This window comes from Magallana gigas, chromosome 6, assembly GCF_963853765.1.
Source record: "Magallana gigas chromosome 6, xbMagGiga1.1, whole genome shotgun sequence".
Taxonomy (NCBI): domain Eukaryota; kingdom Metazoa; phylum Mollusca; class Bivalvia; order Ostreida; family Ostreidae; genus Magallana; species Magallana gigas.
In genome coordinates, this window is record NC_088858.1 from 21934548 (window position 1) to 21951179 (window position 16632).

General features: G+C 33.0%; 1 protein-coding gene across 9 annotated transcripts in view; it reads left to right on the forward strand.

The window, feature by feature from the left end:
- Nucleotides 1-7693: 7693 nt before the first annotated feature.
- The window catches only part of LOC105318013 (regulator of G-protein signaling 7), a 56843-nt gene continuing 47904 nt past the window's right edge, over nucleotides 7694-16632 (forward strand). For 3 of the 9 annotated variants that reach the window (XM_034470113.2, XM_034470114.2, XM_034470115.2), the window contains exon 1: nucleotides 7700-9310. In XM_034470113.2, coding sequence (XP_034326004.2) covers nucleotides 9179-9310 — 132 coding nt within the window. In that variant the 5' untranslated portion in view covers nucleotides 7700-9178. Of the gene's footprint in view, nucleotides 9311-11594; nucleotides 11856-12120; nucleotides 12254-16632 lie in introns of those variants that run through there. The other 6 variants (XM_034470117.2, XM_034470111.2, XM_034470119.2 and 3 more) reach the window with 6 other exon arrangements.

Here is a 16632-nt window from a genome sequence, read left to right on the forward strand (position 1 = left end):
TTCAACTTTGTAAGCCAAAATCGTTCCGTTGTTATGAAGACTTGGTTGGGACGAGAGCAATATATATGCAGTATACAGGTCAACATATTGTAAAGTTCAAACACGCGTTACTAATTTTATCATTTATTTACAATGTAAAACAAAAACCAGTTAACTTGGCAATTGTTTCCGAACCAATCGATAAAAGATAAAAATAGTAATTATGGAGATTTATTTGTAATTTGGTGTTTTTTTTGGTATCAATTATTATATTTTGGTATTAAGAAATGGATCCATAAATACGGCGTATTATTTTCTTTAAAAAGATTTTACTTTACATTTGTTTTTATTTGTTTAATATTATTTCCCTTACACAAACGTAAGTAGTACAACAGGGGATTTTACATCAGAGGTCCTGTTACGGGTTTATAGATATGTTATAATAGTTTAAATACTGCAACTGGAGCTTAAAAGAAAAGGTTAAAATGTCTAGAAGTGACGATGTAAACAAATTGTCTTCAGAATTTTAAAACTTCTAGGTTCACGAGGACTCAGGTAAATACTATCTCGTTGTCAACAAATGTGAAGCAATGTCTGGGTCGCCCTGGTATTCACGTCAAGTGACTCGTTATCATTGCCGGTCAGCTGCAAATACTCTCTGAAGAACAACTAATCACCTTGAAAGCACGCTAGTACTATATAAGTTTTTATATACATTTACATATATATGTTACGGGCCGATTCACGAAATCTTTATTATAACAGTCATAAACTTGTTAAGTTTTTAGATATAGTATTTAATGAGGAATAATCTGCAGCGTAAGGCTTGCATATGTCACATGCCTACAGTGCACGAAACTGTTTTTAAAATTTAGTTTTGATGCCTCAATTAAATACAATGCATACAATGTTTTTAAAAATGGTGACAGAACTTCTGGATCACCGTGTAAAACCGTGATAAGAATTTCGAAAATATGAAGTCGCTATGCTTGAACACATGAACAGCAATATGATGATATATGATATATGTAGTATTTACGGAAGCGTAATAGTGCCACATTGTAAATTTATTTTTATTTAAAAATTCCAACTTTAAAGTTGATATTTCAAACTTTAAAGTTGGAATTTCCAACTTTAATCTTGGAATTTCCAACTTTAAAGTTGATTTTTTCAACTTTAAAGTTGGATTTAAACTTTAGAGATGGAATTAAAGTTGATTTTCCCAACTTTAATCTTGGAATTTCTAACTTTAATATTCTGTTGTTATTACGATAAAACTTTCAATTTCAGACGAATTTCTTTTGATTAGTGATTTTTATGAACGCCGTATAGATACAAATTCCAAGGCTTTGTTTTTATCTTAATTGTCTCTTTCTAATCCTGCATTTACGACACCGTTAATAAACGACACCCTCTTGTTTTTCATATTAAGATAACATTTATTTGATTCAAAATTATGTTGATATTTGATATCTGATACTGTATACATTGAAAAGTTTTAATCTTATATATTTACATGAAAATTTCTCGTTCAGACATATACAACTTCATGTATGGGTTTATGCACAGTTTGCCTGTAATATAATGTATACTGTTATATTTATATTCATGTATTTGATTAATTTTTTTTTAGATATTTGATATTTGATACTGAATGCATTGAAACGTTACAACCTTATATACATGTATTTAAATGAAAAATTCTAGTTCAGACATATACAACACTAAGTTTATGTGTCCAACTAGCGTAGTGGACAATATACACTCGCTTATCACTGCTGCGACCCGAGTTCGATCCACGTGATCAACAGTGGTTGTGTGGTCGCCCGCATGGACACGTGGGTTTTCTCCGGGCACTCCGATTTCCTCTTTTTAAAAGTGTAAATTTTAAAGAAAAAAAATACAATGTGGCACACATACGCTTCCGTATAAGTATTGTGATTCTTGATTTTTTTCTTAATATAAATTATGTAAAATAAAAATAGCGATGGCATTCGACCCGACTTTTAGCACTTAAAATTGTGTTTGTTATACTTTCATGTTAAATATTGAAATCTGATTGGTTAAGACGCAGTTAATAATATTTTCTATTACCCTCAGCGTTAGCAACGCACTTAGCAACGGGTAACATTAAAAAATGTTACATGCGCGAAAATTATGCGCGTACGGTTCGCTGTAGAATTCACGTTATTCCTATATAAAAGCAGTAAAATTTCTTAAATTAAGACATTCAGTATAACAAAATAAATAGTGCCTGTTTGGGAGGATAACAGTTGAAATTGACACCCCGAGAAAACCATTGTCAACCTCCGCTTCGCGTCGGTTGACAATGGTTTTCTCGGGGTTTCAATTTCAACTGTTACCCTCCCAAACAGGCACTATTTATATAATGTCTCATTATTTGCTTATTCTATATGGGAAACAGGGGACCTCTGCAGTAGAATTAACACGAAAAGACAACCCAAGATAAATTCTAAGGAAAAAAAATTGTATAAAGGGTACCGGCACACATAGGCCCTTTTCTATTTTTAAATTCCGCATTCAGTGAAACACATTGTTGTAATAAGAAGCAAGAAGGTATAATTGGTTGCTAAGGGCAACTGTTGCTAGGTAACAGAGACTAAAGATAGAAAAATGATAAATCTTAGCAATCTTTAAAGTTATATAGGAAATCAGTGTAACTAATAGTTTGTCATCTTAAATATCAAATTAACTAAATTGTCAATTTACAAATTATAAAGGAAAAACACTGGTGGGGGAGGGGGGCAAAAACTAAAGAAATAAAAAGAGTGTTTCTATTGAAACCAGTGATAATTTTCGAAAGATTATTTTTTTATTTTTTATATCATAGATGCTCCTTTTAAAGCAGTTGATAACAAGGTTGAAATTGGGTACAACAACTGCTTACAATGATTTTGAAAAGCAACTGCATGTACTATACAACTGTAGGAACTATTCTTTGTTGCGTTTTGCTAAAAACAGGCTTAACTTTTATATCAAATTCATTCAAGCAGAAGCTGTTGTTGCGAAGGAAATATTTGGACTTACGAAAGTTTTAATTGTTAGATATGTAATAGCAACGGGCACTCTTTTTGCAAAAATGCAGCACAAGCTGACATTTCATGAAAGTTGAGGACATGACAGATAAAAGAAGTGATACTGACCGTGGTTTTTGGGAGTTGATTTTAATCAACTCTCCTATGCAGTACTCAGACAAACCGAAAGTGAAACAGTGTTTGGACCTCAGCACAAATCATTGCTGCTGACAAGCCTTAGTTCTTGGAAATAATTGATAAATTCGATGTAATGTATGCTAAAGCATTGTTTTTCAAGGAAACTTATTTATAAATACCTTGAAAATAGTCAGATTTTAAATGGTACGAACAATTTCAATATTTTTTGTAGTCGTATGTATTCCTGCGCCAGAGTTCAATATAGTCTCGTTCAACTCGACGCTCGGCTGTCTCCGTAAATCCTTGTCGGAGATTTACGGTGTCAGCCGAGCGTTTGGTTGAACGAGACTAGAGTTCAATATTGCTTGGATCCATACAATTTTCGAGAAATATTTCTATAATTACTGATACATAGTTTGATTGAATTAATTTTATCTTGAAATATTATTTAACATGATTCATATGGGGGTTTCTCGACATTCTTGTCGAAAAAGTACAAAAATTCATTTATAAAAATGTGCGTAATTCAAATTAGAAACTACATGTACTTGTCATGCAAAATAACATATCATTGATTTTTAAAATAGAAAAACATCGACAAAATCAACTCCCGTCAGTTCTTCAGTACTTTGATTTTTTATGTTAAGGATATTCCTGGCGAATAGAGGATATATCTCTAATTTTAGGGTAGTTTTTTTTTCAAATTCGTGTGTTGAACAATACATGTATAATGTCATCAGACTGCGTCAATGAAAATACGTTTTACTTGAAAATTTTAAGACATTTTAGATCAGTGTTAAATTCATCTGGCAGTTTATTTATGCGTTCTTTAAAATTGCCTATTATTAATAAAGTTTATATTATATAATTTCTTCTTTTTATAGTTTTGTGATAAGCAATAATTGAGTTATCTCTTGAGAGATCGAGACGTGTTATCATCGAGGGCACTGACCACGTGGACTGACGTCAAACGAATCAATATGAAAGAATTGTCTTTTACCCATCGACAACGATAATTTAAGCAATTTTACTTATTTCGTAAAGACAAATGATAAGTTATTTATAGAGAGATAAAATATAAACAGTAAAAATGTTTGCTCGGTTGACTCTAATTGGGGTTATGTGGTTTTTTTCTGCAGTGCTTGAAATCTTCATGCAAAATCATGAACCAGAAAGCACAGAAGCTTATTTTTTTCATCAATTGTGCGTTTTAATGCAACGCATGAATATCTATTGATATTCTTTTACTCGAATTTTTCGTTTTATTTTCTAATTCGATATGATAAAAATACTTTACACTTTAAAAAAAATTCTTCGTATATTCTAATGCAGACGATCACATGATCGAATTGATTATAGACACGTATTACAGTAAATATTATAGCATAAATATTATAAAAGTTTTTTTTTTTTTATTTCTTATTAAAAACTAATGTAAATAACGCTTTTCATTTCCTTCAATTTGTCTGCCGGTGTGTGTGTGTGCAAGTGCTTATATTCAAATCGATACGTACAAGTAGTTGGTCTATTTTAGTTTCCAATAAAACTCAAACCTTACAGGTACATGAACACTGCAAGTTTGAAATTGTTTGACTATTCTGTTGACTTAATTACATGTATCGTCTGTATATCATTAGTGGACGTTGTATCATTAGAGGTTGCTACAATGCATAACATTTAACAATAATTGTTTTCAAATTTGAAAAGAAAATAATTTTTGTAAAAAGGGGTAACGATCTTTTTGCTCTTTCATGTAAATAAATGAAAGCAGATTTGTAACTTTATCCAATGGTTATTTGTCATGTTAATTCTGATGTTTTTGATAATACTTGACAATGCAAACTTCGTATATCTTTTGTTTTGTGATCCATTGTTTCATAAATCTTTGGTATTGAAATATTGCCGAAAGAAATCATTATTTTACTTTAAAAACGTTTCAAAAGTCAAATTACTACTCTACTATGACGAAACATTACCTCAAAAACATGTGCTAAATCAGTTTAAATCAAGCTTTAATTGAGAAATTGTTAACTTACGTTATAGCCACATAGTATTCTCGTATAACACAAGCGCAGTAATTCTTATATTAGCCTCAATCCGAGTTGGCTTATTTCTCTTTGATGCGTTACTCAAAATATTCTATTTTAAATACATAATGGGAATAAATAATAGTACCATACAGGTTTTCTAAAATAAAATATGAATTCATCAATGAAAAAAGTCAACCTTTGCAAGTAAACTAATAAATCAGATATTAATCATCATATATAGATATCTTATATCACATAAAAAAGATAAACCTTTTCGCTTTGAGTACGTGACAATTTAGATGTTCATCACGAGTTTAGGACTTCTGCGAAAAGTATACCTGTCATGTAGAGATATATTTAATTTCACCGATGTCTTTAAAAGCGATACTCAATTTAATATCATACTAGTCTTGTTTTACAGTTTATTCTTTACACAATACCAACAACCCCCCCCCCCCCCCCCCCCGCCTAAATTTTGAGAAATTTTCATACTTCATTGTGTAACTAAATGTAGAACCATTCTCCAGGATGTAACTTCCTGAGAGCCCGGATGTTCTTGGAATCTCTGGATGACCATGCAAAGCAAGAAACAGCTCACAATCGTTATTCCAATCGAGTCCGAGGATGCAAAAAAATCAAACCCGTGTATATGATACAGTGCTAAGCGCCGACGAGGGACCGCAGCTTGCCAGCTTTGGTTGCCAGACCAAGCACTGGGATTGATTAGTGTAGATATTAGACTTTCCCCCCATCGATACTGTATTTGTAATATCAGCAGTAGTACTGTTGAGATCGTCCGCAAGTAATTTTAAATCGAGTCATTAAAATTTTGCCTGATCTCAAATTTATTCTTGAAAGTGGGTGGGGGTGTAGACACTACGCATCAAATCTCCTAAAATCTGGCCAGATTTTTCCAAGCTTATAGGCAGCATGACACAATTTCATTAAAATTAATTGCTCCATGGTACAAAACATTTTTGACAAGTGTATATGTAGCTTTCACATCCGAAGCTTCAATTTCAAATAGGTTTACAACAGCTAGAGAATTTACTGCGGGAAATGATTTGTTTCATGTTGTAAATTAGTACATAACAGATCTTAAGAATATTCAACAAGCTGTAGTCTTACTGAGTACATGCATTAGTTACACAATGACGGCTTAAGTGCCAATCATGTATTTGATTTTGAAGCCTTACAAATTACTCAAAGTTTTTCAATCTGTACTGAAAAGAATAAACACGTTCGTTGAAAGATTGATTAATGAATAGTAAATGTTTACACATTATATTATGTCAATTTTGCAAATGATCAGTGATAAAATTTACCTAATAAATGCCAAAAAAAAAAATCGCTGTATCTTTTCTCCTCAATTAAAATAATCGCACGAATCCCAGATATATGAACTTCTTGCACTCATCAGATAATAAAAAAATTGTATATATTAGATGAAAAATCGTTGTATATAAAACGATTGGTAGATTCCAGTCATTTCATCATGTTTAGTGCGTGACGAAATATAGAAAGATATTGTCTAATTTGCCGATTTTGCATGCACTTAAAATATCTAAATCATAAAATATTTTGCAAAAAAAAGAATAGAGATATGGATTTAAAAGAAAAGTGAAACTGACTACTGATTAAAAATTAAATCGACAAACTTTAAAATTTATGCAAAGCATCTTTCGCACTAAGAACTTTTAAATATTTAATTGTGAAAACTGTGTACTTTTATTATACGCGCTGTTTCTTTAGAGTCGGAAAATACGATGTCTTGATTTTTGCATAGATTAGGGGGTACCATTACAACTATATCAAGAATAGTTCATGTACATATGCTACTAGTCTCTGTCCTGTGCTTTGTTACATTTATAGTGTTCAATTTATCTTTAGAAAATAAATATTCTAGAAATGTTTTTAATCCTTTCGCTTGTTACCAGTGCATCATATTCATCCATTTCTCCTTCAAAATTGGCAATGTTTTCAAACGATAAATCATTGTTTTATCTTTTCATTACATACAGAAGATCAACACTAAGTAGCTCTGGATCGGATTATTGTAATCCGGAACGCCCAAGGTTGATCATTTATATGCAATGATAATAAAAGCTTCCTCGCCCTTTTGGCCAAGTTTACTTCTACACATATGTATCATAAATATTTGTATTGTGGGTGACCAAAGCTTTAGATGCGATGCGAGGCATTGTGGTAGATTATCATTAATTAAACAAATTTTTAAAAAAATGTAAAAAAAAAAACAAAAACCCAACAACTTGGTATTCATCAGACTGTTCATAGGTATGATATGTACATCAGCAACTGGTGAACTCGCTTCGTCTGCGAGATAAAGATCGTGTTTGGTCATTTGTAGTGTAGAATCCTTTTTATTACCTGACAACCTCTTTGTACACATGCAGCCTCTGTTCTGTAAATTAAATCTAAACAACTTGCCGCCACATGATATTCTCTCGCCTAGGCAGCATCACTTCTCCTCTTGTCTGTTTACGCGCTGTTTTCCTGGTTGTTCTCGTCTGCGTATCGATCGACTCGGCAAAACCATTCAATATGTTTATGATATTCAAAATGGCGCGTACGAGGAACTTGAGCATGCGGTGGATCGAGACCCCGACTCAAGCCTGCAGCTTGATGAATTCGTTGACCACTGTGTGATGAAATATTTTGATACAGTCTACAGTGATATGGTGCCCAGGCTTATTCGTGTGTGTATTTTGTTTTGTTGAAACAGGATTTGATTAGTACGCGAAGGCTTGTAGCAGTCAATCTATAAAGCCTGGCTCTGGAGCAGAACGTTATAGAAGGGGGTCTCTCGCTCGCTCGCGCGCTAGTGATAAACAGAAGATTTGTACTTTTTTTTTTTACTTTCTTCTGATTCTAGTCTGAATAAATCGAATGCGACCATATTGCTTTACTCGCCTATTGATTGTGGTCCTATATGAAACCTCAAGACCGTGCTGAAGTTTATGTGACAATGCAGCCACTGAGTGCGGAATGTATTTGCTCAAGGCTTGAAATAATTGATTCAAATCATTTTTTTAATCGGGAAAACTGGTAATTAAAATTCTTGTGTACATAAAGGTGTCTGTTTTTTAAAATGCTGAAAACAGAAAATGTATTTACCGACCGATAAGCCTTTGTTGAACTTCAAGTTGCTGCTGCTGAAGTGAATCGGTGTGGAGAAAATGATTTAAAAAGTTCGATGGTAACTTTTAAACACAGCCTAGAATAAAGCATCGAACAAGATGCCTTATGTTTCTGTGGAGATGGAAATCGAGTTTAATTGCAAGGAATTCTATTTGAAATATCTTGTTTCCAGATCAATCAATTAAAAGAGAAGAAGAGGAAGAAAACAGAGATAAAGAAACAAGAAGAAAAAATCTGAAAAGATGAACGCTATAAAGAAAATGAATTGGTAAAAAACACTCTGTCAGTAGTGTGAAATTGCGAATTCAAGCTATATCTGTATTCTGAATGATCGTGGAATATCGCATGGTGTTTAAACAGATAGGCATTATATTTTTCCCATCCTGTGAGTTCAATACAAAATCGGAAGGAAATGCGTTAAACGGCATCCACTTTTCAGGTTGATAATTTGCACATTGGTGAAAATTGTAAAAGAGAAGAAAAATCAACCCGGGTTTATATCCCACGGACGTCAGAAAAAGATTTCAAAGTGTGGATCATATTGGCAATATCTACGGTATTATTACAGTTAGTGTACACTTGATATGTAAGCCAACACATCCAGCTTATTGATCGAATAAAGTGAATGTCCAAAACGAGAGAGTGCTCAATACGCAAACGGAGGAAAAAAAGCACTGTGTTGAAGATGAATCGGGAAAAATGATTTTTCAAGCAAGTGCAATTCAGAGAGGCTGTTCTTTGTTGATATACATGTGAAATTAGAGTCTCTCTTTTTAGAGAGAGCGTGTAGTAGTGTCCAATTTGAAGCGCCCTGTGGGTCCATCAAAAAAATCGACAATGGCGTTGACTTCAAGCAGACCTCTCTACAAACAGCGGACTGAGTCCCTGCCAAACACCCTGACCTCGGTTATGTTTGGAAACGGTCAGATCAATCCCGAGGATAACCCCAACTACCTGGTCTATAAAAAGGTACGTGTTCGAATGGTCCTAAAATCAAAGACAAAAATCAAGACAAGGTAAGGGTTTCCACCAGTCAACCATATAGAGAGAATAAAAGACCACCTACAAGGGCTAAACACTATGTATAGCTTACTTTACTTGTCTTTGGAGCAATAATATGATGTAGATATTGAACAAACTATACAAGTGTTCGGTGTGGGGCTGTAATATTTTGCATGGTGGTCAGACGAGTACCTGTGGACACTTCCGAATGGTCAGCCACTGGTCTGTGTATTGTTCTTCAAGGTACTGCATAAGTCCAACGACTGGTTAGGATGTACTTCTGCATGGTAATACACATGTAGTTACAGAGCTAATGTTTTAGCGTGAATACGTGTATATTTGGGCATACTGGACATAGCCCAAATAGGTATGAGGTACGTGTCCAACCCACCAGCACCCAGTCCCTGATTTACATGACTGGAATATTATTTTGCGTACGTATATATATCAGGTACTCATGTACGTGTATATCAGAGTCAAAATAAGTTCCTAAAGAGGTTTTCAATTAGCCATTGTGACATTTATGTTAAGATTTATATATCTTACATAATACGATTTGTACGGGAAAAACACAAGTGATTATCAAGTACGAGTGTACCAACGGATGGTTAATAACTTATTTATCCTTTCGTTGTCTGTCAAGAAGGCGTTCTTCTTGTCTAGCCGTCGTAAAGTATTAACGATTAAGTGAAGGGTAGATGACTTGACACAGGATCGAGGACATCTAATATAAATCCAAGGCAAGGATTAGAAATTAGTTTTCCATAGTATTGCTGATCATTTTCGCAGTCGTTGCAAAACCGTCTTGAAATACCAATCAATTATCAACTGCAAAAATAACGAGAGAAACCAAAAAATATCTTTTTAACCCCAATACGCTTTTACGGATTTTTACTGCTAGTTTTGAACTACATTATTAATAGGTATATCTATGTGGCAATGTACCACGTAAGGTCTGATTCAGAGATTTTTTTTAACTTTTACTATGTACGTGTGCTTGTAACCTTTATGTTCAAATTCAAGACGTCAACCGTAGAAGACTGACGTCAGGAAGTGTAACTGGCACTGCGGCATAGTCACTGCTTTCTTGTTCACAGAGTTTCTAATTATAAAAGTGGTATCTGATTGATCGATACTAAACGAAGGATCCATCAACCTGCGATATATATATATGTACTATCATTTTTATGAACAGTGCATATACCATATCCACGGAAATCATCGAATTTGGTCTTTGCAAAATACAGATCACAGTCCGTTAGAAACATCATGATCAGTGAAGTTTCGGATACTGATTCTGAATTCCCTGTTGATAAAATATGGCAATCTCTCTCTCTCTCTCTCTCTCTCTCTCTCTCTCTCTCTCTCTCTCTCACCTTATCTAGTACATGTACTGTGTACGCACACACGTATACTCGAAAGATTTTCAGTCTTACCCTGTGCTTTGTGTATACAAAACCCCGTTTTTGTTTCAAACAAGCGAACTGCTTGCACACAAACATGACTCAGAACTGTTAAAATGAAAAGATATTTATCATCCCAAGGTTCTGTCTTGTTGCTTAACTACTGCCAAATCCCACAGACGAACGTTTTCCTTGAATCTTTCAATTTGTGATGGGTTGGAAAACAAAGTCTTTTGTTACATTGCTTTACTTCTTCTCTTCAGTTTTTCCTAATAATCTGCAATCCTCCGACAGATTCATATCAACTGACTGATATATCATCAATATAAAAGAATACATAGCTGGAGCGATGATGTATATATATTACAGGGCTATTCTATAAAGCATAGGGTTTCCTCCTTCTTTCATACATAGTGCGCTTATCACTGCGTAAGTTGAAGGCAAGACGGTGTGTCGTTCTAGAACTATTCTTTCTTATTTTATCTGGAGAGAGAGAGAGAGAGAGAGAGAGAGAGAGAGGCTGGGTGACTGATTCTGCAGAACTAAGCTAATCATTGCGGGGGAAATAAAACCCTATCATTTGAACATGTGTGAATACAAATGCTGCACATGCCATTTAAACATCAATCAATTTTTTGTTCAGCTTTGGAATTTAGCGGCTTTATTTTTAAAAGAAAATTTCTCATGATTATTTCTAAAAACATTCGTTATTATTTGGGAGCAATTGACTTCGATTTCAATGTGTGTATTACTGAATAAAAATGCTCAAGAAAAGACAACTACATGATAATTTTTATCGTGATAAAAATATTATCCGGAAATAAGTTGGTCAGTGTTTGGTTTTATGACGTAGTTGCTGATGCGAACATCCCATGTGAATTCAGTATGAAATCTATATTCCCAAATGACCCAGCTAAAGGCAATTTAGCCATAAAATGTCAATAGCATTTTATGGACATTACTATATTACATTACGGGCAGTATATAAACTTAATAACACTGCTCTTTTCGTAGCCGATTTAAAGTGATTGACAGTGAAATCTACAGTGAAATCAAAACAAGAGTCGGTGTGATACTGGCCATGGTGCTGTGGTGCTTTTGTGAGAATGGTAAGTTCTCTGCCACTGCACTAAACATATAGATTAAAGTGCAGCATGAAATATGTATATGTTTCAAAAGTACAGTTGATTTTTTTCTCTTGAAAACTCTGTACCATTCAAACATATCTGGTGTACGTAGTCGGCGGATCGGACTGTCTTTATGGTTAAAATAGTACTCGTTTGTCACTCACTATGTTCAGCTGATACTTCATGCATATATCGCATACATGATATATAATATGGCAGATGAAAATTATTTCATCTATCCTTACAGGCTCAGGAAGGAATTCAACATTGAGGCGCTAAGGGCTATATAGACAAATCACTGCTTGATCCTTAAGTTTACAGGGTGCATTGGGGAATGGGGGTTAGATTGAATGCTGTAGAAGCAAAAGAGAAGAGAGGGGGTATGTTTTCCTTTCGGAAAAGGTACATGACTTTGTAGACAATGAATGGCAGGGTATATATTTGCAATGCAGCATGTCTATTAAATAAAAATGTTTCTGAATTCATTCAGTATTATCTTTAAGACCTGAACAATTGAAATCGCCTTTTAATTCATAAGAATTATATTTTTTTTACAAGGTGCATTTTAAGGATTTTATAGCAATAGTAAATCTGTAACATGTATCTCTTACAAAATAAGATGGGTTACAAAATAAATGTCATCAATTTTCCAATAATCATCAAAGCTGAATAAGTTCATTCTTCAATACTAGTTTTGCATAATCATGCAGGCAGAGAAAAATTCTTGTTCATGCAGTTACTATAAAATTATTAATCTAGCTATTGCCTTGTTAACTATATGGGCCTCACACATGTATCCATATTCCACTACGGGTCTTTGTAAACAATATAATTCACCCTTCCCCTTTCCACTGCAGAGACCCGTTTTAATTTCAGCTCCTATGAACACATACATGTATTTCCATTAGTTTATAAATTTTGTAATGTACCTTTTCCAATAACCTCTGAATGCAGAGATCACTATAATCACAGCTCCTTATAGAACATGTATATCTAACAAATTTTGTACAATTACCCCCCTCCCCCCCACATTTTTTTTTACAAAATTATTGGGAAGGCAACTGCAACCTCAGCCAACCTTGTTTTGGTGGCCTTGATTTTTTTGTTCTGTTTGGTATCATATCTTAACAATGCAAGTCATTTTACATATTAAAAGAAACCCCCAAAACCATTGTTTTTTTTTCGGAATGAAGTATCAGCTCACAAGTACTGGACATGGTTCTGCTGCAAATTTCAGACATATAAATATAATTTTAAAGAACATATCATTTGTGACATTTCAACTTTGAATTCCTATATATCTGCCTGATATGAATGATATACCTGTACATCTGGAAGAATGTGTACAAGATGCATGTATCGGGTATATGCTAGTTTCTTTCAACACTATATAAACAAATTACAGGTAAGTTAAATATCTCATAAAGTAAATATCCTTTATCTGTACATTAGTGTAATGGAATTACCCAATGACATCAATTTATCCTTGATATTTATCTTTATGGTATTCTGAATTCACCACACTTAAGGCCGTAATTTGGACAGTGGTGTTTTATATTTAGGAACTTTGGAAGCAAGTCAATAAGTTATTTTATCTGCCCCTCATTAGTCAATTCAGTTTATTAGTACATGTAATTTTGATTTGACATGCATGTTAATGTTAACATATATATTTTCTTACTTGGCTGAAACACAAAAATTAACTTGAAATTAACTTTTATATGATGCAACCGATTACCTCATAATGCCAAATAATGAAACTGATGAAAAAAAAATCAATGCTGCTTCATGACAGATTGCTTGCTCTTGATTAAGATCATGCAGGCTTAATTTATCAGATGAACTTATATAAACATTTTTTTTTTTGGGGGGGGGTTTGTGGGTCAGGGTAGTGGGGGTAACAATGCATTTCACTGTTGGCCGAAGACACATATAATTAGGATGATTGGTTACTTATATAAATAATATCATGAGCATTCTTTGAATGCATGCCTTTTTCAAAAGAATTCTACTATTTATTGATGATTATTAAAACATACGTCACATTCATTTCATACATAATTACATTAAAAATCATCTGGTTTTAATCATGAAATGAATTTGATCAATATAGCTACTGAATTTATGAGCTTGGATATGTTAATTGGTAACTAGCTGAGTTTGCCATGGACAATTTTCTTTTTATTAACAGCAAAGTTGTTGATGAAAAAGGGTAAATTGAACCAAATATATATTCATTATCAATTTAACCAAATATATTTATTAACAATCTTTTAATAAGTTTGTAGCTGTCAAATCCATTCCTTATAGCTCGATTTTCTATTGTCCAGTGAAAAATGATATTAAAAAAAATGAACTAAAACATCATGCAAAATAATGCTGCATGTTGTGCATCTCGTCGTGACTTATGCAAGGAAAACGTCTATGCAAGCTAGCTATATAGAATTAAATACTAATAATTCCCTAAGCCAGTCAAACAGTGCATTATAGACAAAAACTGAATTCTTTAAATAAAGTAAGAGAAATTTACTGGTAATCAAATTGCAAAAATTTGAAATCTTGAGTGCCAAACTTTTGTAACTGTTGTAATTTCATATACGGTACATGTAGTTAATATTATAATCAAATGTCAGAAATCTAAATTCACAAGGGATAATTCTCATGTGTTATATGGATATAAAAGTTTAATTAGAAAGTTTATATTTGCACACAGATTGTGTGAAACAATTTTTTACACTTTTGGATGTTTTATGAGATTGAACATCAGTGAGAAGGACATGAAGTTTGTTTACTCTTTCTTCTTTTTTAGATGTAGTTGTCAGCGTGATATTAAATTTAGTAACATTTTTATCAATTATTAATCTTAACTGTGCATTAAACTCAAATTCAACAGAGGCTATATAGATCAATGAGTTTTGATTGATTGTTTTCACATATTTTTAAAACAATGCTTTTGTGTTCTCCAATATCGTGTCATTTTTGGCAATTAAAACCACTACACACTTCTTCATGCATGCAAATCTCTACTTTATGTCATATAATCATGCTTATGATCATACACTAAAGTGTGCAAAACCATTGAAGAAATGAATTTTTAATGGCACTTTTGTGATTATAAATGTGGAATTACATTTTCATTTTTTATGGGTATGTACCAGGTAATCCTCAGTTTTATTGATGAAATTGCATCATATCCTATGAACCTCTAGATTCCACAATAAAAAAAATGACTGATTTCGTTTATTTAGCAGCAAAATGAAATTTATTTAGAATTCTTTCTTTTAAATTAAATCTTTCTCATAATATCATAAATATGATAGGCTTATCCATATGTCTTTTGATGACACGTCCCCCCCCCCCCCCCCCCCCATCACGAATGGTTTTATATCATAATATTTCACACTGAAAATGGCGTTAGACCCCTCTCTTTTCCCATCTTCTAGACAAGTGTCCGATTCACGAATCGGACACTTGGCTTCGGACACTTCATGACTTAAGTCTTGGAATAGCCAATTGGCTAGCAATGATGCTCTTTTCCAAGCCATTGATATTTTGTAATGTTGAACCAGTCGACATACTTACCGGTAGTTAATATGTAAAGAAATTGTACAATGATATTGAAACTTTTATTGGAAAGGGCTTGAATATAACTGTGTTTGGAAGGGCAAAATAACTAATCAGTAAGTCACAAGTAATTACCTTACATAATTATGTCATGCGGCATTGCTGTAGTATTTTTGACTTAACGTAATCAATATATAAATATAAGTGCTCTTTGCAGTAGTTGACTTGTCCTGTTGAATTAAAACTCATTTAATTAGGTAATATGGGGTCCTGTATAAACAAGATTTCAGTACTATCATATGATTAAACAAAAATTGGTTGGGGGGGTGGGGGGTTGATTGTTGTTGGTTTTCACATCACAACAACTTACAAACATATAGCAGTATACTTACATTTTATCTATTTTGGCCAGACTTTCCCCCATCTGCTTACATATAATCTGTTTCCCAAGATTTTTTTGTCTGCATGACTTCTGATATTGATCTGACATTACTGTGATATATGAGGGACTGAGTTCAGTATTATGTTTGTGCATAGTTATCATGGTAATGGTTTGTATGATAATATTTTTTTTTGGAAATCATATATATAATCTAGCTAGGTATTTGTTAGACAGGTGATTGAATTAAGATTTTTAAGTTGACAAGCAGTTGCTTACTTTACCTTATTGCTATTCATAAAAGCTACAGAAATCTATTTTGTTCTAAATTAAGAGATTTATAGAAATATTTTATTTTGTATTAATCATTCTGTAATATTACTTACATCTAATGAGTATTACGGTAATATCTGCTTATAATTATTTCTTAGGAAACCAATTGTTGTTCATTTTTGGGTTTTTGTAAACTACCGTTACTATATAGCTAAATATGGTTTAAAAGGAAACTTGGAAAGGTGCCTTAACTACATATGTATCAAAAATCTGGTTAAAAAAGAACAAAATCAAGAAGCAGTTTATTCTAAATGCATGACTTACATAACATTGACTATACAGTTGATTGTTTGATTCATGCAAGTCTGAAGGAATATTGCATGCAAATAAAGAATTATCAGAAAAAATTAATGCATAATGACTTGCATGTGTATGCATTTAGCACAGAATGCACAGAATGGCAACTGAAATATTCAAATCAGAAAAATTTCACAAGTGTATTAATAAATGTACTACAATTTTCAAGCCATTTAGGGCTTGGGA